At 41.6% G+C, this 24,604-nt stretch overlaps 1 protein-coding gene across 2 annotated transcripts in view; it reads left to right on the top strand.

Annotated features, from left to right (window-relative positions):
* RPS6KA5 (ribosomal protein S6 kinase A5) overlaps window positions 1-24,604 on the top strand; it is a 106,791-nt gene that overhangs the window by 23,507 nt on the left and 58,680 nt on the right. For both annotated transcript variants that reach the window (XM_029067687.2, XM_029067679.2), the window contains exons 2-3: window positions 2,361-2,432; window positions 11,412-11,630. In XM_029067687.2, the coding sequence (XP_028923520.1) occupies window positions 2,361-2,432; window positions 11,412-11,630 (291 nt within the window). The remainder of the gene's footprint in view (window positions 1-2,360; window positions 2,433-11,411; window positions 11,631-24,604) is intronic.

The raw sequence follows: 24,604 nt of genomic DNA, 5'->3' as shown, positions 1-24,604 counted from the left end.
CTTTAGAGTTTAAGGGGTAGCAGAGAGTTTGATGAGCAGAAGCTCCCGTATTTCTCCTGACTGTGTGATTAGTGCTGTGAGTTGGGGTCTTGTGGCCATGCTAGATATTTAATGGTTTCTGGAGTGAGGAGTAAGCATCCCTGGCTCCTCAAACTTGATGAGCACGTGATCTGAAATGGCTGTTGTGTAACTCCTCTAAACACTTCAGGGGGAGAATTGGCTGCTACACTGCTTTAGACATTTTAGTATTTATTTAGATCATGTAAAATTTTCCACTTTTTAGATTAAACATTAAACTGACTCCCCTCAGAAACATTTTGCAAATACTTGGGAAATGGAAAGTTTGTCATGCAGTTCTACACAGATACATTGTTCTCATCCAGTGTGGCATGGCCTGGTCAGTCATACCAGTGAATTGAACCCTCTAGGGATGATCACATTTGCTTTTCCGTGGCAGAGAAAACACTGACCTTTATGGAAATGAGGAAAAAGCGCTAAAAAGGCGACCCTGCTTCCTCGCAGTTAGATGTCTATTGGCTGATTCTGCCCCCTCCCTTGGAAGCCAATAGGGAAAACCCTGTTATCTTCAGATTCATGGTTTAAAATTTTAAAATTTTTCATGTTTTGGGGTAAGTGGGAATGTTCCTATTGTAATTAATAATAATGGTATTTGTTAAGCCCTTACTATGTGTCAAGCATTGTTCTAAGCCCTGGGGTAGATACAAGTTAATCAGGTTAGACACAGTTCTTGCCCCACATGGGGCTCATAGTCTAAGTAGGAGGGAGTAGGATTTAATCTTCATTTTACAGTTGAGGAAACTGAGGCACAGAGCAGTTAAGTGACTTGTCCAAGGTTACTTAGGCAAGTGGTGGAGCGGGATTGGAACCCATGACGTATAACTCCTAAGCCGAAGCTCTTTCCACTAGGCCTTGCTCATCATGGCAAAAGGTGACTAAGAACAGGGGTTTTTCATATTTTTTTTTTTGTGTGTGTGTGTGTAAAAAGTTGCTGTGACAAAAACCTTGAAAATACATTAATGTATACACATCCAGGAAATAAATTCTTAATAGGCTTAAAAGTTCTTGTCATAAATTGAACTTCACCATCTAAGGCTGAGCCTGATGAAAACTGGGCATACTTGAAACAAAATCTCTACATGTCCAGTACCCTGATTCTGTTCATTTTAAACCTAGGAAATTTAAGAGCTAAAGATAAAATTTCCCTAATATTAGTTGGCTTCATGAGTTAAATCAGTGAGCTACAAAACTTCCTTTACTGGATTGGATTTTGTCATATCTAATGAAGTTCTTGCTCTCAACAACCGTTATTAAGATTGTTTCTTCATGGTCTTTGTTAATGTGATACTGCTTTTTAAGAAAATAAAATTGATAAACACCACCAAAAGCATCAGAACTGTGTCGGAGCATTGTAGGACAATGACTTATGAGTAGAAAATTTCTTAAAATGAAAACTCAGTACATGTTTAAAGGCATTGCAATTATGGCTTTTAGTCTTACATCCTAATTATTTCAACTTCAACTGAAAACAGCTGTGGTTTTCAGTACTTCCTATTGGAGTCACAACACTCGGGTTTTGTATTAGTTCTCTTTTTCCCCTTCCTGAAATAAAAATCTGAAAATTACAACTGATAAGTCTCAAATATCTCACCCAGAACAGGACCATCCCCGCTTAGGTGTCAAGTAAGTGCTGTTTAGTGGTGATGACTAGGGCAGCCTGATTTCTTGAGATACACATGTTAATTCTTCAGTTAAATTCTCTTATTAGGAAATTTAGATCACATTACAATTTCTTGTCCATCTCTGCTTCAGTAGTAATTACAAAAATCAGTAACCTTGTATTTTAATAAGCTGCAGAGCTTCAGGTAAACTTATTTTTGTAATTGATGTTTTTTTGAGGGGCAAAGATGGTAATCTCCCTTTTTACTTAGAGTAGGGGTGAGGCACCCTAAGAAGTGGGTATGGGGCAGTGGCTTCACCAGTTGGTCTTACGAGAGAAATGGCCCCTAACAGCGTTATTGTCATATATGTGAAACTCTTATTTATTTCTCACGTAGCCTGGGAAAAAATTGAGAAATACTAGTCTGTCTGGCCCTGCTAGATGTTTTCTAAAGCAAACTGTATAAATTTCAGTGTATCTTTAGCTGTGCACAATTGCGGACTTAAAAGGACAAAGCCAAGCTGTACTCGATCTACTGAGGAGTGTGAAAATTTTGAGTAATATATATCGGCTAATGTTTTTCACTTTTATGTGAAGTTGGGTCTTGGATAGCAGCTTTCAGTGCCCGGGGACAATTCATTGAGCTGATTTTTAACATTTTTTTTCTTTTGTTTTTATTTAGCTAATTTAACAGGGCATGCAGAGAAGGTGGGAATTGAAAATTTTGAACTCCTGAAGGTTCTAGGAACAGGAGGTAAGATTTTTACGGCGACTTTTGAAAATGCTATTCTACTCACTTAATTCTCATACTGAAACTTTGAAATTTGAAAAGAGTATATTAAGTGGTTAGTTGAAATGCAGAGTCTCTGCTTAAAATGGTGATCACTGTACTCTTATTCCTTCTGCCTCCCTGTCTTTTTTTAAATTCTCCCCTGTTGTTCTTTTCCTCTTGCCCTATGCAGATTCATTTTTCTGGTCTTTATATACGTGAATCTGCTCCTTAAGCTCCCATCTGCCCTGCAAATTGTTTTTGGGGAGTAAATTGAAAATATAATCAAGACTCTGTGAAGCTTTCTAAATAATTGGATGAGTTGCTCTACATAATGTTGTAATTTCTAAAATTAAGTTTTAGAAATGGTCTTTCCCATCCTAAATCTTCTATTGAAAGCCTTATTCTAGTCTCATCATTTAAATTCTTCTTAGATTGTGAGCTCCCCGCAGAACGGGGACTGTGTTTTAATTCCCATCAGTGTATTCCTTTCCAGTACTTAGTACAGTACGCTGCACTCAGAAGACACTTCAAAAATACTGCTACTAAATAGTCTTACTACTGTGTCTCTCAACTCTTGGTTGTCTGTATTTCTATCTCTTTTTTCTCTTTGTATACTCATGTATCTCTGTATTTTTCCCTTTGTCTGTCCCTGCCCCTTTTCTCTCCGGCCCTGTTCCCCTGCTGAATTTCCTTATTCCCTCTTTTGTTCTCCTTTATTCCATCATTTAAATGTTCCTCTGCCACTGCCCAGTCATGTAGACTGTCCCATCTGTTTTGCTCTCCTGTTGTTTTCATTGCCTGGCAGTTCTTCTTTCTTGGACCTTTCTAGTCCTCATTCCTGTCCTAAAAACTTTTTTTTTCTTTTTTCCATTTTTGACTGTTCTATTTTACCCTTCCCCCTTCTCTCCTGTTTTCTGTCGCACTATTTTCCTTGCTTCCCAGAGTCCCCACATCTAGCAAGAAATTGCTACCATTCTTCTTTGGAAGTCTCCCCTGTGTGGCTATTAGTAGCTAGTTTTCAGTGGTTCACATACTTAAGTCAGACAGGGGAGAAGGGTCCCATCCTCCCTCCTCATTGATAGCTTTTGAGGAATTTCATGCGACTTAGATGGGGATCTGGACAGAGAAGATGGACTCATGCCCATTTTCCTCAGCAGTCTCTGCTCCGGTGATGGAATTTCTTCACCTCTGTGATGGGGACCTTCTGGGGAATATGGACAGTCTTCCTTGATGCTTTCCCTACACAAGCATGTTATTATTGGTGCATAACTCTAGTTTGTAAGCCCAACCAGAAGGAGTCATTGATCTCACTGTTTTCAGTTCCTTCATTTTGTAAATTTGGAATTTACATTATTATGTATCCTCCTGGCAGAGGCGCCAACTTTCATTGTGATCACTGGTGGTCACTGGAGGATGAGTTCCCGCCAGGGTCAAGAAAGGGTCAAAAATCTCTCTCTCTCTCTCTTTTTCTCTCTTTCACACACACACACACACACACACACACACACACACACACAAAGTAGCTCTCTCTCTCTCCCTTTCTCTTCCTCTCCCTCTCTCTCCAATCCTTCTCCCCCCACAACTCTGGCTGGCACAGGACCCCTGGAGGTGGAAATGTGAATAAGTAAGTGCAGTGCTCTGCACACAGTAAACACTCAATAATTGCTGTTGATTGATGAATTAAATGTACAGACTGGGAGTTGGGAGATGGACACACGGACGGACACAAGCGAGTGACCTGCTGTCACCTGAGGCCAGGATTGGGAGAGCCATCGAGCGTCATCTTTCTGAAACCAGGCCTGGGACGGAGCTGCTGTCTGGACCCCAATCGTTGCGCTCTGATGCCGCTGATCCCCTATTTATTGGGCAGAGCAAGAAACCCCCAAAAGTTTTGAGATAATGCCTTCCGTTGTCCCTTCCCTCAGCATTGGTGATCCTGCTTGTGTGTACTACCTCTGAGATAAATTATAAACTGTTCCCAACTTCATGTGTAACTCTTCATCTTATAGATTTAGTTACCCCATTCTTTCCATCCAATCAATCAATACTGTTTATTGAGCGCTTACTATGTGCAGAGGACGCTAAAAACTTGGGAGAGTACAGTTAAAACCAACCATTACAATCTCTGGACTGTAAGCTTACTTCTTAGACTTTAAGGTTGTTGTGGGCAGGGAACGCCTACCAGCTCTGTTTTATCGTCCCCTCCCAAGCACTTAGTACAGTGCTCTGCACCCTGTGTGCGCTCAATAAATGCGACTGATTACAATCAGATACTGTAGAATCGAGGGGAAGAAATTAAACAATCAGATTTGTGACTCTCGTTAATGAGATGTCATTTTTGAAAGCTTTGTTTTTTGCAGTGCTTGAGGTTTAGAACCATTAATTTTTCTCAAAAGATAGGTGTAGGTCTCATCAGCACAGGGATAAGGTGGTCCCTTCAGAGGTGCCCGAGAAATCGGAGCTGCTGTAAAATGCTTCAGGGCCGACCTGCCAGAAGGAGATCACGAGACCCTCATATCTGAGCAGGTCAGCCCTCCCCCACCAGATTTCCTTGAAGACTAATAAATCACTCCTTAGCCCCCACTACTCTGTGCTAAACAAGCCCAAATCTGTTTCCTTTATTCACAGAGCTTAGTTTTCATCCCTTTTTCATCCCTTTAATTTTGTGGCTCTTCTCTAGGCCTCTGCTAGTGACTTTATATCCTTTTAAAGTGTGATCACCAAAACTCGACTGACCTATGCAGGGCAGAGCAAAATTATCTACTGTATTTTGAATGTTATACTCCCGGTTAATACCATTGTGCTGCTGATTGATATTTAGCTTCTTCCAACGTAATCTCTGAGGTCTTTTTCTGTTGTGCTGTGCATAGTTCGTTTTTTCCACTGGCTATATTCTAGTTTGTGTGTGTGTTTTGCCGTAAGTTTATGATTCTCTATTTATCCCTGTTGAATTTTAACCTGTATTTTGAAGGACCACTCTTCTAATTTGTCTAAGTAGCTTTGGATTTTTTTTCACTTCTTCCAACTGGGGTCAACCCCACTTGATTTAGCATCAACTACAAAGTGGATGAGTAAGTTCCTTATTCTTGTCATTCAAGTCAAAAGCAAAGATTCAGAATATTATTGTTAATATTATAATTAAGTGCTTACTTTGTGTGAAGCACGTACTAAGTGTTGGCGTAGATGCAAGTTAATCAGGTTGGACTCAGCCTGTCTCACAAGGGCCTCACAGTATAGGTAGGAGGGAGGACAGGTATTTAATTCTGCATTTACAGTTGGCGAAGGTGAGGCACAGAAGTTAAGTGACTTGCCTAAGGTCACACAGCAAACAAGTGGCAGAGCTAGGATTACAACCCACGTCCTTTGATTCCGAGTGCCATGCTCTTTCCATTTGGCCACAATGCTTGTCTTGTACTGAGAAGAATATTACATAGTGGCTAATCCTAAGGATGAGCTTCCTGAGAGCAGGGACCATATTTACTAACTCAATTGTACTTGAATAGTGAGTGTTTGGCATACAGGGACTCAATACTCTTGATTGACTGAGTCATAAAAGTTGTAAAGGCTTACACACTACAGTTTTTAATTCAGTTTAATTCTGATAGATGCAAGGAGTAATTTTTGATTGCATACTAGAATAATTTTATTCTAAAGCCCAAATCTGTATATTCAAGAGCTAATTAGTCAATTTGATGGTAATTAGTCTCTTTTTCTCTCCACCTCTAGCCATTTGTATTTTGACTATTTGGGAAATGATTAAAATAGTGAATTTTTAGTGTCCAGAGACAAGATAAGTAATGGAATTAATTACTTTTCCATCTCTTTGAAGCATAGATTTTAGGAGGTTTTATATGCGGAGTTCATTTCTGTTGTTCTTTTCCTTTGTGATGGTAATGCTTTAAAGTTGAGTGTATTTTCAAGTTCTGATAATATCTTGCCGCCAGACTTAGTTTAGTGATGAGAAAAAAGGAAAAGCTTTTTGTACTACTTATGTTCAGAAGTTCACCTAAGTTAACTTCCTCTTTTATGAAAGTGCAACTACCAAAGTTAGATTGGAAATGCTCATTGTAACATTTGAATGCTTCTAAAAATGGTCCTTTAGTTTTATTCAGTACCCTCAGCTTCTAGAACCTCCTGTAATTTATTCCACCAGATAATTTACCACTAGAGGGTGCTGGGAATTTGCCTTTAAAGATACAATACTGATAATACACAACTATCTATTGATAATGCTTGAAATGAATAGCCTGTGTCTGAGTCACAAGTCAAGGTTATATGTGTACAGGTATGATGTGTGAATCATCTGTTGTCAGTTTTATTCCCTTTGTTGGAAAGTGCCTCTTGTGACATTTATTCATTAAACTGTCAAAGTTGGCATTTAAATTGTTATGCAACTTTGTGTTCGAACATCTCTTTGTGTATGCGTAGGCATATGTATATGGATATATAGTATTTCAGAGAAGAACGAATATAGAACCCTTTCAGGGGAGAGCTAAAAGTCAGCCAACTGATGAGGGATAAATGCAATCCATAGATAATCATTCTTCACCAAATCTTTCCTTAAAGCTATCAGCAATGAGCAAAACTAAAAGAATTGAATTTTACCATAGTCTCCTTGCACAGCTCATATCGAGCAGGGAAGTGACTCAAAGACTGACAGCAAGAAGAAATGAGGAGGTGAAGGGAAAAAAGTCAACAAACTTAAACAGATGTTGAACATCTGAAGGACCTGGGTTGTAATCCCAGTTCTGCTGCTTGTCTACTCCTCTAAACCTGTGTAAACTCGTTGTTGGTAGGGAATGTATATACCAACTCTGTTGTATAGTCTTGTTGTACTTTCCCACGTGCTTAGTCCAGTGCTCTGCACACAGTAAGTGCTCAATAAATTTGATTGATTGTAGCTTCCACTAAATTGTAAGGACCTTGAGAAACAGCATGGCCTAATGGAAAGAGCCCGGGCATGAGACTCAGAGGACCTGGGTTCTGATCCTGTCTTCACCACTTGTCTGCTGTGTGACCTTAGGCAAATCACTTAACTTCTCTATTCCTCAAGTTACATGATCTTTAAAATGGGGATTAAGACTTAGAGCTCCACAAGGGACATGTATCTACCCCAGCTCTTAGTATAGTGCTTGACACATAGTGAGCACTTAATGAATACCATAAAAAAAAAAGGAGCTGTTTTGGAAATTCTGCTGTACTCTTTCAAGTGCTTGGTACAGTGCCCTGCACACAGGTGGTCCTTAGTAAATACTGTAGATTGGTTGATAAGGTTCGCCCAAGAACTAAATTTTCTTGGTCACTGAAAGACACTTTCAGATTCATTTCCTCTTGTTGTTTCATACGTTGGTTGTTTCACTTTTCTTGACCCACGGCAGCTGTGCTCCTTTACTAAGTAACTTTGCCTTCATAGCTTTTATGTTTCCAAAAGTGAGGAAGAGCCTGTTTATCTGATGAACGCTTACAGTTTTCTCTTTGGAATTTATTCTTTAGGGTGAATTTTTGTGGCATTCATACCATGTTCTAACAAATGATACTAAATGGATCTTTGTTTGAGTTTGTGTCATTATCTTGTTAGCTGAAACCCAGTTGGCTTTAAAGTACTTCTCCCTAAGCTCAAGTTTCAATTTTCTTTATTTTTGAAATGTGAATTGAAGTGAAATGGAGGCAAAATGTTCTGAGGAATTGTGAGGATGAGTATTTCTAATTAGTGTGTGGGCAAAGCCCTTCAGATTCACTAATCTTTAAATAAACCTACCCACCTAAAAGCCCCCATCCTGGATTTTATGGCAGATATGTATTTTATTGGTAAGATGGCACTGATGCCGTAACTTCAGTAGGACAGATCCTGCCAAATAGTGTCAGAAAATCCAGAAGTTTTCCACCTCCAGGCCCAGCTTCAAGCTTTAGCCAAATGACTGGATTCTAGACCATGAAGTAGTCAAACCTGCCCCTGCAGACCAGAACACTTAGAGGGCTCTTAATTTACTGTGGGCCACAAAGCAGGATTTTAAGATTTATTCTGGGCATTTGATGAGAGAAAAAAATGGAGGTAAACTCCAATATCACTTTTCTTGTCATTTTGTTTATTTCCATATTTCTTGTTACTTTCTGTCACTTCACCATGAAGCTTGTGTTTGAAGATGGTGACCTCTTAGCCATCATTATTAATAACCAAGAAGCAACAATAGAGAAATAGTGCCAAGTGGCATTTTTTTTAATAAGCAGCTTTATTGCCTGGACATTTGCTCATGCTATCTCAAACCTCCTGCCCTCTTCTGGGCTAATACCCCACATTTGGGCAATGGGAGTTTCTCAGGGCTTTGCTTTATCATGATTTACAATATTTTCTTGGATTCAGATTTTTACTGGGTAATTAGAGTAAGTCACAAAATTATCACTTCAGTTGCAGAATTAACTTTCAGGTTACTAAAAATAGCATTCAGATACAGTAAGATGGAATAAAGGAATCTGGATTGAAATGCATATGGATAGATGAACTATTTTTCACTTTCATTTTTGATTAGCTAATGATCATTCATTTTATCCCACCTAGATTATTGCATCAGCCTCCTTGCTGACCTCCTCACCTCTAGTCACTCCCCACTCTAGTCCATACTTCATGCTGCTGCCTGGATCATTTTTCTACAAAAATGCTCAGGACATGTCACCCCCCTCCTCAAAAATCTCCACTGGTTCCCTATCCACCCCATATCAAAAGCTCCTCACCATTGGCTTTAAAGCACTCCATCCCCTTGCCCACTCCTACCTTATCTCGCTTCTCTCCTTCTACACCTCAGCCTGCATACTTCACTCCTCTGATGCTACCCTCTCACTGCACCTCAGTCTCGCCTGTCTTGCTGCTGACCCCTGGCCCACATCCTACCTCGGCCCTGGAATGCCCTCCCTCCTCAATTCCGCCAAGCAATCACTCTTCCCCCCTTAAAAGCCCAACTGAAGGCACACCTCCTCCAAGAGGCCTTTCCAGACTAAGCCCCCTTTTCCTCAGCTCCCGCTCCCTTCTGCATCACCATGACTCTCTCCCTTTGCTCTTCTCCCCCGTCCTCACCCCACAGCACTTATGTGTTTGTGTATGTATATGTGTGTGTGTGTATGTATATGTGTATATGTGTATATATATATATGTGTATATATATATATATATAATATATATATATTGGAGAAGCAGCGTGGCTCAGTGGAAAGAGCACGGGCTTTGGAGTCAGGGCTCATGAGTTCGAATCCCAGCTCTGCCACTTGTCGGCTGTGTGACTGTGGGCAAGTCACTTCACTTCTCTGCGCCTCAGTTCCCTCATCTGTAAAATGGGGATTAAGACTGTGAGCCCCACGTGGGACAACCTGATTCCCCTATGTCCACCCCAGCGCTTAGAACAGTGCTCGGCACATAGTAAGCGCTTAACAAATACCAACATTATTATATATATATATATATATATATATATATATATATATATGTAATGGTATTTGTTAAACGCTTACTATGTGCCGAGCACTGTTCTAAGCGTTGGGGTAGATACAGGGTAATCAGGTTGTCCCACATGAGGCTCACAGTTAATCCCCATTTTACAGATGAGGTAACTGAGGCACAGAGAAGTTGTGATTTGCCCACAGTCACACAGCTGACAAGTGGCAGAGCTGGGATTTGAACCCATGACCTCTGACTCCCAAGTACAGGCTCTTTCCACTGAGCCACGCTGCTTCTCATATATATATATATATATGTGTGTGTGTGTGTGTGTATATATATATATATATATACATATATATAATTCTATTTATTTATTTGATGCCTGTTTACTTGTTTTGATATGTCTCTCCGCCTCTAGAGTGTAAGCCTGTTGTGTTCAGGGATTGTCTGTCTTTATCGGTGTATTTTACTTTCCAAGAGCTTAGTAACAGTGCTCTGCACACAGTAAGCACTCAATAAATATGATTGAATGAATAAATGAATGATTTTTTTTTTCCTTTTTCAAGAGAATGTTTGTACATGGAAGGCATTTAGTAAACATGCTTGGTAATACTGATGATAGCCCATGGCTCTTAGTTCACTTCTCTCGTCCTAGCAGCTCAACTTAGAGGTGCCATGCTTTCAGTTATCCAGGCTGTAAGCTCTTTCTGGGCAGTTTTCGTTTCCACACACAGTCAGTGCTCAATAAGTACCACTGATGGACAACTATGGTACTACGAACTACAAATACAACTCTGATAGTTCATTCAACACAACATAGCAATTTTTTCCTATTCTTCACAGCCACTACAAGGTGGTGGTAACATTCTTTTCCTGAACTCTGCATTTCTTCATTAAAATTGTCAAGTCATTTACAAATCTTTGCTATTCATTTGGCCTGAAATCTACCTCATTAATAAAGAATGTCAGCAAGGTTTACTTTGGCTTATGTGCCTGCTATGAGTGACTGAGAAATGGAGCATTCAGTCACAAGCTAACGTAGCCTTTTATTTTTGTATGTAGTGGCCCACTGAGGTGCCAGGATATATATGGATGTACAAAGTTCCTATTAAAGGACCTGTATTCACCTGCCTATGATTTGTTTGCTGCTGATAATGGATGCCTCGAGGTTTTATTCCATGTCCAAAATGTACTATACTTTTCCAGAATGGAGTTGTGTTTGGTTAACCATAATGACTCTGGCTGTTTTCCTGCTGCTAAAAATACTGAAGAGTGAATAACAAAGTAAAAGAGTGCATACATAGCTCTGCTGGCAGTGGTGAAGTATGCAAACATAGAGGGTTTAAATTGGAAATATACTGGGGCAGAGTTGAAGGAACCTATTAAAGAACTTTGTCTAAAACATGACTGGAGATTCATTTCTTACATGCCTGAAAAATAATGTTTTTGTAAAGAATTATATGTAGTCTGATGTTTCAATTTCCAGTTTATTTAAAATCTCAATGCCCTTTTTTCTGTATTCTTGGTTTCAGCTTATGGGAAGGTGTTCCTGGTCCGTAAAATAAGTGGCCATGATGCCGGGAAGTTGTATGCCATGAAAGTTTTGAAAAAAGCAACGATAGTTCAAAAAGCCAAAACAACAGAGCACACGAGGACGGAACGACAAGTACTGGAACATATTAGGCAATCGCCTTTTTTGGTCACGTTGCATTATGCTTTCCAAACAGAGACGAAACTTCATCTCATTTTAGGTAAATGACCGTTGGATTCAAGCTTCCTTGGGAAGGATCTCTTTCATTTTGGGGTAACTGTGGGTTTCTGGGGCTGACGTACTAATTTGGGATGGCAGATTTCCTTTTTGAGTTAATGAAATTCCTTGTCCCCTCACTATTCTTATTTTTGTGGCATTTTCTCTCTTGTGCTCTTCTGCTTTTTTTATATTTGGTTTTGTAATATTCTATCCCAAGGGAGACCATATTGCAATTCTGAAGGACCATCCTTATTTTGAAATCTAGCAGAAGCCTTTTCTGTAACTTAAATTGCAGATCTGTGATAACAATTTTGGTCTAGAATTTGTCTATCTGTCAATGTAGTATTGTGTTTGTGCACGTTTCCCTTTCCAACTTCTGTTTGGGACTTTTGGCCACTTTTCTTTATCAGTTTCCCTTATCTGAGTATAGAGTTTTGAGTAAAGAGTGTTTTGTGGCCAAGCATAATATTATTTATGATTTCAAGCTAATATGCTCTCATTTGCTAGCCTCTTCACTCTCAAGGACCTGCAGTCAATTATTTAATTAATCATGGGACCACCAGATTAAACAGTTATTGCTGTTGACAATCTCACCTATAACCCTTCAACTTTTCAGACCCCACCATGTCCCCTCAGTTCCTTCTCTCCAATCAGGCTATCCCTGTCCTCTCTTCCTAGCACCCCCTTCCTGCCCCTCCCTTCAACTCTTCACCCCTTCCCCTCCTCCCTTCTTCCCCCTTGCATCCCTGTTGTCCTGTCCCAGCACTACCCCACTTCTCCCTCCTCACACACCAGTTCATCAGCTCATCTTCACCCTACCCCTTCCTGCCCCTTGTGGCGTCCCCTCCCCTGACACCTTCTCCTTAGCCATCTGTAGCCTGTGGAATCCCTGCTCTGTTGTGGGAAAGCTTCCTTCATCCTTCACCTGTTCCTGTTCCAGTCACTGCTCAGGTTCAGAGTCGGAAGGCCATGGGTTCGAATCACGGCTCTGCCGCTTGTCTGGTCTGTAACTTTGGGCAAGTCACTTTACTCCTTTGGGCCTCAGTTTTCCCTGTCTGTAAAATGGAGGTTAAGACTATGAGCCCCATGTGGGACAGGGACTCTCCAACCCAATTTGCTTGAATCCAACCCAGCGCTTAATACAGTGCCTGACTTAATAACAAGTACCATTATTGTTATTAGTGGAGGGCTCTGATGAAGAGGGAGTGTACTTTCCAAGCTCTTAGTACAGTGCTCTGCACACAGTAAGTGCTCAATAAATACAATTGAATGAATGAATTGCTAAAATCTGCCCTTTCCTCTCCATTCAAGCTGCGACCATGTTAATCTAATCACCTGTCCTATCTCTCCTTGATCTCCTTGCTGACCCCCTTGCCACCTGTCTCTCCCTACCCCAGTTCATACTTCACTATGCTGCCCAGATGATTTTTCTGTAAAAATGTTCAGGCCGTACTTCCCCACTCCTCAAGAAAACTCCAGTGGTTGCCTTCCACCTCCACATCAAACAGAAATTGCTCACCATTGGCTTTAAGGCATCAATCACCTTGCCCTCGTTACACTCCCACTGCAACCCAACCCTCACACTTCACTCCTGTAATGCTAACCTTCTCTATGTACCTCAGTCTCGTCTGTCTCGCCGCTGACCTCATGCCCACATCGAACCTCTGGGCTGGAATGCCCTATCCATATCTGACAGACAATTACTCTCTCCACCTTCAAAGACTTATTGAAGGCACAGCTCCTTCAAGAGGCCTCCCATGATTAAGCCCTCCTTTCCTCTTCTCCCACTGTCTTCTGTGTCGTCCTGACTTACTCCCTGACTTGCCTCCTCCCAGCCCCATAGAACTTATGTACATATGTTTAATTTATTTATATTATTGTCTGTCTCCCCCTCTAGACTGTAAGCTCATTGTGGGTGGGAATGTGTCTGTTTACTGTTGTACTTTCCCAAGTGCTTAATACAATGCTCTGCACTCAGTAAATACTCAGTAAATATGATTGACTGACTGCTCCTCCTCACCATCACTGGGTCTCCTCAGATGACACCATCTCCCCTGTTGCTCCCTCTAAAGGGGGCCTCCTCTTCTTCCACTCCCCAAGACTCACTAGGAAAAGGGGAGGAGCAGGTTTCCTTTCACTCCCCAATGCTGTTTTTGCATCATTCTACCTCCTCCATCCCTCTTTTGCCCTTCCTATGAAGCCCATATCGTCTGCCTTTATCACCCACTCTAGTAACTAGTCATAGTCTACTGCTCTCCAGGCATTTCCTCCAATTTTCTGAACCATTTTGATCCCTTTATCACATTCTTTCTCCCTCCATCCATTCATTGATGTTTGGGGACTTCAGTATTTATGTGGGTGTTCTTATGTGGCTGTTTGCTCTCTATCACTCAACTCCAACTGACCTCCTGCTCCACGCCACGTCACCCACTCACCAACTTGGACACACACTCAATCTCATCTCCTCTAGCCACTGTACAGTCTCTCCCCTCTCCAACTGTAAAATCCATCTATCCAACCACAATCTCCTCACCTACCTTCTCTCCCACACACTCCCTCCCCACAAATCTGTCCTTTCCCCGGCAAAGAGACCTCCGATCTTTTGACCCACAGCAATTTTCTCAAATCATCATGCCCCAAACTACCTTCCTTTGGTGACTAAATTGATGCTCTCAACGCTACCCTCTCTATTGAATTTAACTCACTCCTCTGACCCTTTGCCCATCTTGTACCACTAACACTCAGCTCTGGATCATCTCTACAGTCTGCTTGCTTTGTTCTTATGCATAGGTCTTAGAGCACTGCTGGCAGAAATCCAGGTTTTAGGCCTACCTCATCCACTTTGATTTCATCTTTGTCAGCTTTAACACATCCTTTTTCCTATGCCCAGCAACATTATTTCTTTAACCTTATTGACTCCCAGGCCCATTGCCCTCGCCAGTTGTTTCAGATATTTAACGCCTTCCTCAAACCCTCTGTCCTCCCGCTCTCACATCTCTTGCCCCTAATTATGTGGTCAGATACTTTATTGAGAAAATTGAAACCATCAGGCATGATCTTCATAAAAATCTCCCCAGATGCTCTCCGGTCCCTCTGTCCTCCTGCCCTTACTTTCCCCTTCTTTTCTAGCAGTATCTCAAGAGGAGTTCTCCTGCCTCCTCACACTCTACCATAATTATTATCATCATCATTATTATTATTATTATTCTTAAAGAACTTGCCCCCTCCTTTCTTCCCTCCCTGACTGCTGTCTTCACCTGTTCACTTTCCAGTGGCTTCCTCCCCACTGCTTTCAAATATGCTCATGTCTCCCCTAACCTAAAAAAATAACCCTCCCATCACCCCATGGCTTCCTCCAGTTATCGCCCCCATCTCCCTCTTATCATTCCTCCCCAAACTCCTTGAGCAAGCTGTGTACACCCACTGTCTCTGCTTCCTCTCCCCAAGTCTCTCTTTGACTCCTCCCCCTTCACTCCATGGAAACTGCCCTCTCAAAGGTCATCAGTGGTCTCCTTGCCAAATCCAAAATATGCCCATGACACTCTCCCCTTTTCTCTCTCTTTACACCTGACTGGTCCTGTTGGCCAGATGTTATCCTAAAATAGTGTTGGGGCTCATGCAATTGAAGTCTGACATAAAGTCCACTTAAATCCAACCTTGAATTACCATTTTTGCATCCTTCTTTTTGTTCTGACAAACTTTGATGATCTCTTAGTTTTTTCTTAAAAACCCATGGTAGCTCATAATGGAGACTCAGCTCTTTTTGGAATGTTTATTATGCTTTGTATTGCTGCAACAAGAAATGTGTAAACATTCTGAATTTAAAACAAAGCCCTCATTCATTTTAAATAACAAGGGAAAGGGAATTTCATGAAGAAAGACCATTCTTATAAAATTTCTCTTAGTAGCTTTTAGTGATTTTCATGTCAAAAACCCCAGGAGATGTAAGACTGTATCAATTGTCAGATTAATTGGCATAATTCATAAGCTACTGAAGAAGCAAATCACAAAGGCATTAATAAAGGTAATGCCAAAGAGAATTCTTGGCAGTGTATGCCACCCCAGCCTTTTAGAAAGTTCAAAGTCATGAATCACTCACCTCGATATGAGTTGCAAAGCAACTAAGTTTTTGACATTAGTAGTTTAAACCATATCACCTTAATTGAGTCCTTTAAATTGCGTGATTATTACAGTGTATTAAAGTTGTATAGTGCTTTCCGAAACCCTTGCCCTAGTTTTTACATGAAACTTGTGCCTGTTCAGTTATATTTGGTTTGTCCAAATTAAGTAATATGGTGGGATGCCTAAGCTGAACAGATCCAGGTCTGTCCAGAGCACCATGAAACCAAAAACTTCTCAACTTAGCTAAAGATATTATATAGCATGATGCATGCCGTCACAGTAACTCTGAAAAGTGAAGATGATGCCATCCTCCTCACAGACAATGAAGTAACCTTCAATTTCAGCCTTCCTTCTACTATTGAAGATGAGGCTCTGCTGCGTATACATCTCCCAGTATGTGAAGACCTGGCACTTTCATTCATTTAGTTCTATTTATTGAGCGCTTACTGTGTGCAAAGCATTGTACTAAGCACTAGGGAGAGTACAGTGCAACAATAGACAATGCAACAATTAACAGACACATTCCCTGCCTGCATTGAGCTCACACTCACTTGTACCCACTATTGGAGAAGTCACCCCAGCAGTTGGAGCCATGAAAAATGGAAAAGCAATTGGACTGGTTGACATTCCTGCTGAGAGCTACACTCCGCCTACAAACTTGCCCAACTTCTTTGTCAATGTATGGACCACCTAGGCAATAAATCAGTTAATCGTATTTATTGAGCACTTACTCTGTACAGAGCACCGTACTACGCGCTTGCAGAGTACAGTATAACAAAGTTGGTAGACACGTTCCCTGAAATGTATAGTCCAGAAGGAGGGGAATATCACAGAGAAGCAGCATGGCCTATTGGATAGAACCTGGCCCTGGGAGTCCAAAGGACCAGGGTTCTAATCTGGCTCCACCACTTGTCTGCTTTGTGATCTTGGGCAAGTCACTTGACTTCTCTGAGCCTCAGTTACTTCATTAGTGAAATGGGGATTCAAATTGTGAGCCCCATGTGGGACATGGACTGTGTCCAACCTAATTAGCTTGTATCCATCTCAGTGCTTAGTGTAGTGTCTGGCACATAGTAAACGCTTAATACCATAAAACAAAATAAAATTTAAAAACTCTCAAGGTTGTCACCCTCATTACCACCTTCAAGAAGAAAGGTGAAAAATCAGATTGTGACTGTTATCTTAGTCTTCTTTTATGGCCAACAAGATCCTAGCCATGGCACTCCTGGCTTGGCTACTAAGGACTATTGTTGAGCTAATTTTCCCATAATTATGTGGCTTCAGGCCACGGTGTGGTGCAGTGGACATAGTAATGGACGTAGTAATTGCTGCTTGTCAGATACAAGAGAAGGCCAGTGTAAAGCACCAGGATCTTCACACAGCTTTCATTTGCCTTATAATGTCATTTGATAGACTGTAAGCTCATCATGAGCCAGGCATGTGTCTGCCAATTCTGTTGTATTCTCCTAAGTGCTTAGTACAGTGCTCTGCACATAGTAAGCACACAATAAATACCATCTATCGGTTGGTTAGCAGATCTGGGCTCTGGAAGTTACTAAGCAAATCTGGCTGCCCTGAAGAGTTGATCAGGATTCTTAGAGAACTTCATTGACGTCACAGCTGATGGCATCAGAGCCGAGGGTGTCTTGTCGGGTCCATTACCCGTCGCTAGTGGAGCAAAGCAAGCACGGGGTGGGCGTGATTCCGTTAAACTAACTCTTTTCGGCCATGCTGTAGAATGTAACTAGAAATCTGGACGCGAGTGTTAAAATTTGCTTCCGGTCCTCTGGGAAACTCTTCCAACTCTAAAGACCCCATGCCTCGTCCAAAGTCTTGTAAGCAGTCATTCAAGAATGACTGCATACAGTTGCCTAGAGGCCTTCATCCAAAATGATCTGCAGATGAAGTAAATCAACGTTATGGTCTACAGGAAGCCAAGATGTTTTTATCACACTACCCCAGGGAAGCCATATTCACAAAGAAAAATTTACATTGGCAACACAGAGCAAAATGCTGTCACGGAATTCAGTCGTTTAGGCAACACCCTGACTCATAAAGTCACGGTATATAAGGAAGTAGAAAACTGAATCAAGGAGGCCCACACATTCTGTGGGACACTGTCAAACAGTGTATGGTGGCAGCATCATGGTATCAGGCTTTAGTTTGGTCGACTTTCCTTGAGCAATCAGTGGTATTAATAGAGTGCTTACTGTGCAGACAGCACTGTACTAAGCCTCGGGGAAACTCCAACACAATCCCTACCCACAAGGAGATGACAGTCTATGAGGGGAGGAAGATATTAAAGTAGATTAAGGATAGGGAAAATAGAGTGTAAGACTCCTTACCTAGTCAGCTCCATTAGCATCATACGCGGGTCATAATGTTAAATGGCAAGACAAGAGCACAGACAGTGACATTATGGAACATAGTCTATCTCCTAGCATCAAAACTGTTTTCACTGTAACACAGCTGTGCAGGGTGAGACATATGTGGAGAACGAGTGACAGCAGGATACCCAAACAGTTGCTGTAGGGAGAGCTAAAATTGGGGAACTGAAAGTAAGAAGGGGCAAACAAAGCTTTAAGGACTCAATAAAACAAAGCCTTAGCGCTGCCTGTTTGTGCCTGTTGGTGAGACGTACTTCTGATAGGCGCACCTAAGACTCTGCTATGGGCTTTGAGTGGTCTGACAGAGCTGACAGCTCAAGCTGTGAAGCACTCAAGAGAATTTTGCCGTTTACAGAGGTATTTGCGCTGTGGCACATGGCCAGAGTACAGTTGATTTTTCTTGAGTCATCCCCAGCTAATCAGAGTGTCCACTGAGGCAGCTGTGCCTGAAGCCCAGAGTAGGTTTAGGAAGGCTTGAAGGAGTAACTTAATGGATCCTCCAATGAGCTACTTCTATGCAGTACTTAGGGAGACTCAGCTGTTGTTGACCTTACTGTTGTTGACCTTACTGATTACATGTGCCTGCAGCTCTCCCAAGCCACCAGAATTGTGAGAACAACCAAGGCTGAAACACAGTAAGCACTGAACAAAGCATTTAAAAAAAAAAAAGAGGGAGGCTTCCTCAGTTCCTCAGTGCCTCTGTCAATTGATTCTGATGATCTGTCCAAGATCAAACTCCTCATCTTCTCTTCCAAATCCCCTCCTAAACCTGACTTTCTCATCACAGTCGATAGCCACAATCTTTAAGGCCCACCACCTTGGAGGGACAGTTATAAGTGTGTATAAAGGGAAACGGTGCTAATTGACTGAAACCTGTAATCAATATCTCAAAACAGAGCAAAAAATATTTAAAGACGCTTTTTTGAAAAAAAACCCCAAAACCACAGGATCATGGGTACCGGGGTCAATGGATGGAGGCAGAGAGAATTTAGTGGTTTTGTTGTTACCGAAATGTATTTGCATAAGGCTTGCAGGTGGTGACGTGCCATGTTAATTGACCTGTTTCAGTTATTTAGGGGATTTTGTGAAAACAAGGCCCTAAACTGTGGGAATCAGTTGATGAGAAATTTGGGTGGTGTGAGGGAGGGAGGGTAATGTGAGATGAGAAGAGAGAAATAGGTGGGAGGGTAGGTGAAGCTCTTCTGAAATCAAAGTTGGAACTTGTTTTAAAGAAGACATGTGGGAGCAAATGTAATAGCATAAGAAACATAGATACTTGGTAATAGTCATAGGAAAAGAGAATGATCCTTTGCAAACTTAAGGATCTGTGGCAAACACTTAAAGAGTGGGAGGAAGCCATCAAGGGGAAGGTGTCCTGAAAAACAGGTTGATGGTAGTTGAAGTGAGATGTGAATTCCTTATCTTCCCACCCAAATCCTGTCCTCCCCCTATTTTCCCATTACTGTAGATACCACCACCATCCTTCCTGTCTCGCAAACCCCAACCTTGGCATTATCCTTGACTCATCTCTCTCATTCAACCCACATATTCAATCTATCACTAAATTCTTTCAGTTCAACCTTCCCAACATTGTTAAAATCTGTGATCATTTTTCTAAAAAACCGTTCAGTCCGTATTTCCCCACTCAGGAACCTCCCACGGTTACTTATCCACCTCCACGTCAAACAGAAACTCCTTACTCGATGGAGTACTCAGTCAACTTGCCCCCTCCTACCTCACCTCGCTGCTCTCCTACTATAACCCAGTCCATACACTTTTCTCCCGTAAGACGATCTTGTTTATCTCGCTGCTGACCTCTCACCCACATCCTCCCTCTGGGCTGGAAACCCCTTCCTCTTCGTATCTGTCAGACAATTACTCTCCCCACCTTCTGATTCTTATTGAAGGCATATCTCCTCCAAGAGGCCTTCCCTGACTAAGATCCCATTTCCTCTTTTCCCATTCCCGTCTGGGTCGCCCTGATTTGTTCCCCTTATTCCCCTCTACTTCAGCCCCATGGCAGTTATGTATATATATCTGTAATTTATTTATTCATCTTGATGTCTGTCTCTCCCTTTAGACTGAGCTTGTTGTGGGCAGGGAATGTGTCTAATAATAATAATAATAATGTTGGTATTTGTTAAGCGCTTACTATGTGCTGAGCACTGTTCTAAGCGCTGGGGTAGACAGGGCATTCAGGTTGTCCCACGTGGGGCTCACAGTCTTAATCCCCATTTTACAGATGAGGTAACTGAGGCACCGAGAAGTTAAGTGACTTGCCCACAGTCACACAGCTGACAAGTGGCCGAGCCGGCATTCGAACCCATGACCTCTGACTCCAAAGCCTGTGCTCTTTCCACTGAGCCACGTCTACCACCTCAGTTGTATTATAATCTCCCAAGTGCTTAGTACAGTGCTCTGCATACAGTCAACATTCAATAAATAGTATTTATTTGTTGATGTAAGAGATCTGAGGGTCAGACAGAGGAAGAAGCAAAAGTTTGGAGAGTGAAAATAACTATGTGGGTAGGTGGGCCCAAAAGGGAAATGGAATTATGTGCTTCCTTTCTTTACTTACTGATGTGACTCCTTTTCAATAGCTCTGTACTGCCTCTCTTCTTGTTGGAGTACAGGTGAACAAACTACAGCCCTATAGGCAGAAGATTCTTTTCACAATCATCCTTTGGACCATTTGATGGAAATATAATAATAATAATAATAATGTGGTATTTGTTAAGCACTTACTATTTGCCAAGCACTGTTCTAAAAACTTGGGTAGATACAAGGTAATCACTTTGTCCCACGTGGGGCTCACAGTCTTAATCCCCATTTTACAGATGAGGTAACTGAGGCACTAAGAAATTAAGTGACTGGCCCAAAGTCACACAGCTGATAAGTGGCGAAGCAGGGATTAGAACCCACGACATCCAACTCCCAAGCCCATGCTCTTGCCATTGAGCCATTCTACTTCTCAATATCTCCGTTTGTGTCATTTCTGCTTCTTCCTCTGGGTTGAAGGGTCTATCTAGCTTGGCCTGGCTTTGTCTCAGCTAGTCAGACCATCCTGGAGAGGTCAAGCATAAGGCACACCCTGTCATCAGGAGGCCTTGCACTTCTGTTAGTAGTGATGGTTTGTGCTGAGACATGTACACTTTCTTGCTCAGATCCCTGGAAGCCAATAGTATGCCTTGAGAGAATGGTTGGGTAGGTTATGGGTGCAGTCTGTGGCCGTGTCCCAGGCTACCCTCTGAGCAACAGACCCTGCTGTGCCTTCGCGCAGTCTGTGCACTGCAGTTAACTGAGACAGTCACATCCTCTCAGTATTTGTCACTGGAGTCTTTCTTGGAATGTGGCCATGTGGGACAGAAAATCTCTGTGTGCCCTCTCAGTGGCAGACCCTGCTGTGCCCCCAACGGGCCTGTAGAAAATTAGGTATAGCTTGTGGAAGTACAAAGTGTATTTTGTGAAGTTTTAAATGGAAAAGAGTGAAGGTTCAGTTACCAGTAAGAAGGATGAGAACTGCAAAGGAGAAAAGCAGTCTTGGGACTCATATCCCACTCTCAGCAAGTCCTCCTTGCTGCCAGGGAGACCCCTTTTGGACACATGGCATCCGAAAGGTATCCACTCTGTCCAAAGGACCTGCCCAAACCCATGAAGCGAAAAGGAATGCAGTGCTGATTTGAACTTTTGACACTCGAGTTTCCTACCTTTGGGTAGAGACTGCATTCTTTCTATTTGTACAAGAACTTTACTCTTAAGAGGCTTTCAAAATTCTTCATAATTTTGTGAGTACTTACTTTTCACGGATCTTTGACACATAAGACATCATGACAAAGTTCTTAAAAAGCTTATTATTTGCATTTGAATAATAAAACATCATTCATTGAAAGCCATTGAGGACCTAAATGGATGTCAGTTACATAAGAAACATTTGCATGTGAATATGGCATAATTGTCTAGCAGCACACTTAACTGCTCTTGGGTTTTGCTGTCTAAAAAAAATCTTTAAAGCTCATTCCTGTTATATAAGTGTATATTAATGTCTGAAGACTTTAAATTCCTTTTATTTGAAATAGGTGAGAAAAAACACAGCATATTTGATTTAGATTCATTTGAAATATACCTCGAGCCTATATTTAAATTCAGTAAATTTGTTCAACAAAGAAGGGGAGAGTTTGGGCTTGAATTTTCATTACATCTTAGAAAACACAAATATTTCAAGATTATAGGGGAACTATATTTGTCGGTATAGGGCACACATTTGTCATATACCATATATGGTACACATTGTCATTTACAAGCAATTCAGTAGAAAGTGCTAGCTTTTGAAAAAAGCAGATCTCCGATCGACCCAATCATTTTTCAACCCAGAAGGTTCTGGGAAGAGACACCCTAAATCCTCAATTCTGGCTGCCAGTCACAATTTCCTAATCCCAGGACTAGCTCTCAGTCCAGTTCCTAGTCCAGTTTAAAAAATGTCACCTCTCCCTTCCTTGAAAGTGCTCAGGACTGAAAGAAAGGTAAGGGAGTCACTAGACATGGTTAGCTGTGCATGGAAATAAAAGGTAGGTAGTTCATAGCAGCTATCTCTGGAGTCTCTAAATGTTTGATATGTTGTGTATTCAGTATCTCAGTTTTATTGGCTCTAAGGACACCAAATATTAGGTGTACTACCTTCAATACCTTATTAAAATTAAGGCTTCCTTCAGCCCACATAATTATCCATCTCTCCTTCAGCTTCTTCGAGGCAGATGATGATGATGACCTTAGAAGTATTTCCTTTTCCAAGGTGACCTTTCACTTTTTGATTGGACAACTGTGTTATGAGATTCTGGCCTCGAGGCAAACTAGGCAAGAGGCTGTCAGAAGACATGAGAGAGATAGGACTCTGATGGGAGCTGTATATAAGCCTTAGTGGACATGGCTGAGCGAGAACGTTGTGGTTGTTGTTTGCAATTAAGAACATTGGAACATAAAATTAAGCTCTTCCTGGAAGAAACCAATGGCCCATCTAATCTAGTTAGCATTCAGTCTCCAAGAGTGTGAGCAGGGTGCTTGGAGGAAGAACAAGATGGTTGTCCTCAGTGACATCTATTCTAACAAAATAAGGTTAATATGTGAATGCGCATTGAATCAGTTTCCCTTTTGGACCAACCAATGAGCTCAGGCAGCTGCAAGCAGTAGTACTTCCTCCTTTTTCGCTGAATGTCGTTTCCACAGATTTGTGGTCACCCAACCTTAACCCACACGTCTCTGAAGGTTCATTTCTAGGAAGGTGCCCTATAAACCGAGGGGAAAGGAGCTCAAAATATAATAGAAAGAGCTTTAGTTTTGGTAACCTTAGTGTCGCGTTTTCAATCTGTCACTAAATCCTGTTGGTTCAGCCTTTACGACATCACCAAAATCCACCCTTTCCTCTCTATCCAGACTGCTACCATTATAGTTCAGGCACTTATCCCGCCTTGATTACTACATCAGTCTCCTTGCTGACTTCCCTCCCTCCTGTCTCTCCTCGCCCTGGTCCATATTTCATTCTGTTCCCTGGATCATTTTTCTATAAAACATTCAGTCAATGTTTTCCCCACTCCTCAGAAATCTACAGTGGTTGTGCAGCCACCTCTCTATCAAAGAAATGCTCCTTACCGTTGGCTCTAAAACATTCAGTCACCTTACCCCCTCCTGCGTTACCTCACTGCTCACCTACTTCAACCCAGCCAACACACTTCACTCCTCTGTTGCCAACCTACTCACTGTACCTCGATCTCATCTATCTCACCACTAACCTCTTGCCCACGTCCTGCCTCTGGCCTGAATGCCAGTACTTTTCAAATCCAGCAGATCCCTCCCCACCTCCCACTCCCTTCTGTGTTACCCTTGCACTTGGATTTGCTCCCTTTCTTCCAACTCCCTCAGCCCCACCACATTTATGTATATCTCTGTAATTTATATTAATGTTTTTCTCCTTCTAGACTCTAAGCTTGTGGGCAAGGAATATGTCTACCAACACTGTTGTGTTCTTAGTACAGTGCTTTGCACACAGCTCTCAATAAAAGCGATTGAGGGATTAATTGACTTTTGAACTTCATAGAGACTGTTGAGATCCTGGTGCCTAGTGACATTTACAGATTTTAAGGTGCCTAATACTAGTTTATTAGTGCCTCTGGAGACCATGTAAGCATAAATTCTCCAAATTTACCTGAAGCTAGAATAATACATACTTCATTAAGAGTAGGGAAAAGTGAGTTTCCAGTAAGACTGCCCTCCTTTACACCTTTCTTAATATTTTGTGAAAACATATGATAAAATGTCAAGAAGTTTTAGAAAATAAATTATTTATAATTTACACTGTTCTTGTAATTTGCAGGACAAACTAGCCCATTTATTAGGCTTGTTGTACTTTCTTGGATCGGCTTTTCTAAATTTGAAGCCAGAACTCCAAGATGAAGTGTCGAGATGTGTTCCATTA

Source organism: Ornithorhynchus anatinus, chromosome 1, assembly GCF_004115215.2.
Source record: "Ornithorhynchus anatinus isolate Pmale09 chromosome 1, mOrnAna1.pri.v4, whole genome shotgun sequence".
Taxonomy (NCBI): domain Eukaryota; kingdom Metazoa; phylum Chordata; class Mammalia; order Monotremata; family Ornithorhynchidae; genus Ornithorhynchus; species Ornithorhynchus anatinus.
This window is presented reverse-complemented; position numbering and strand designations above follow the sequence as displayed.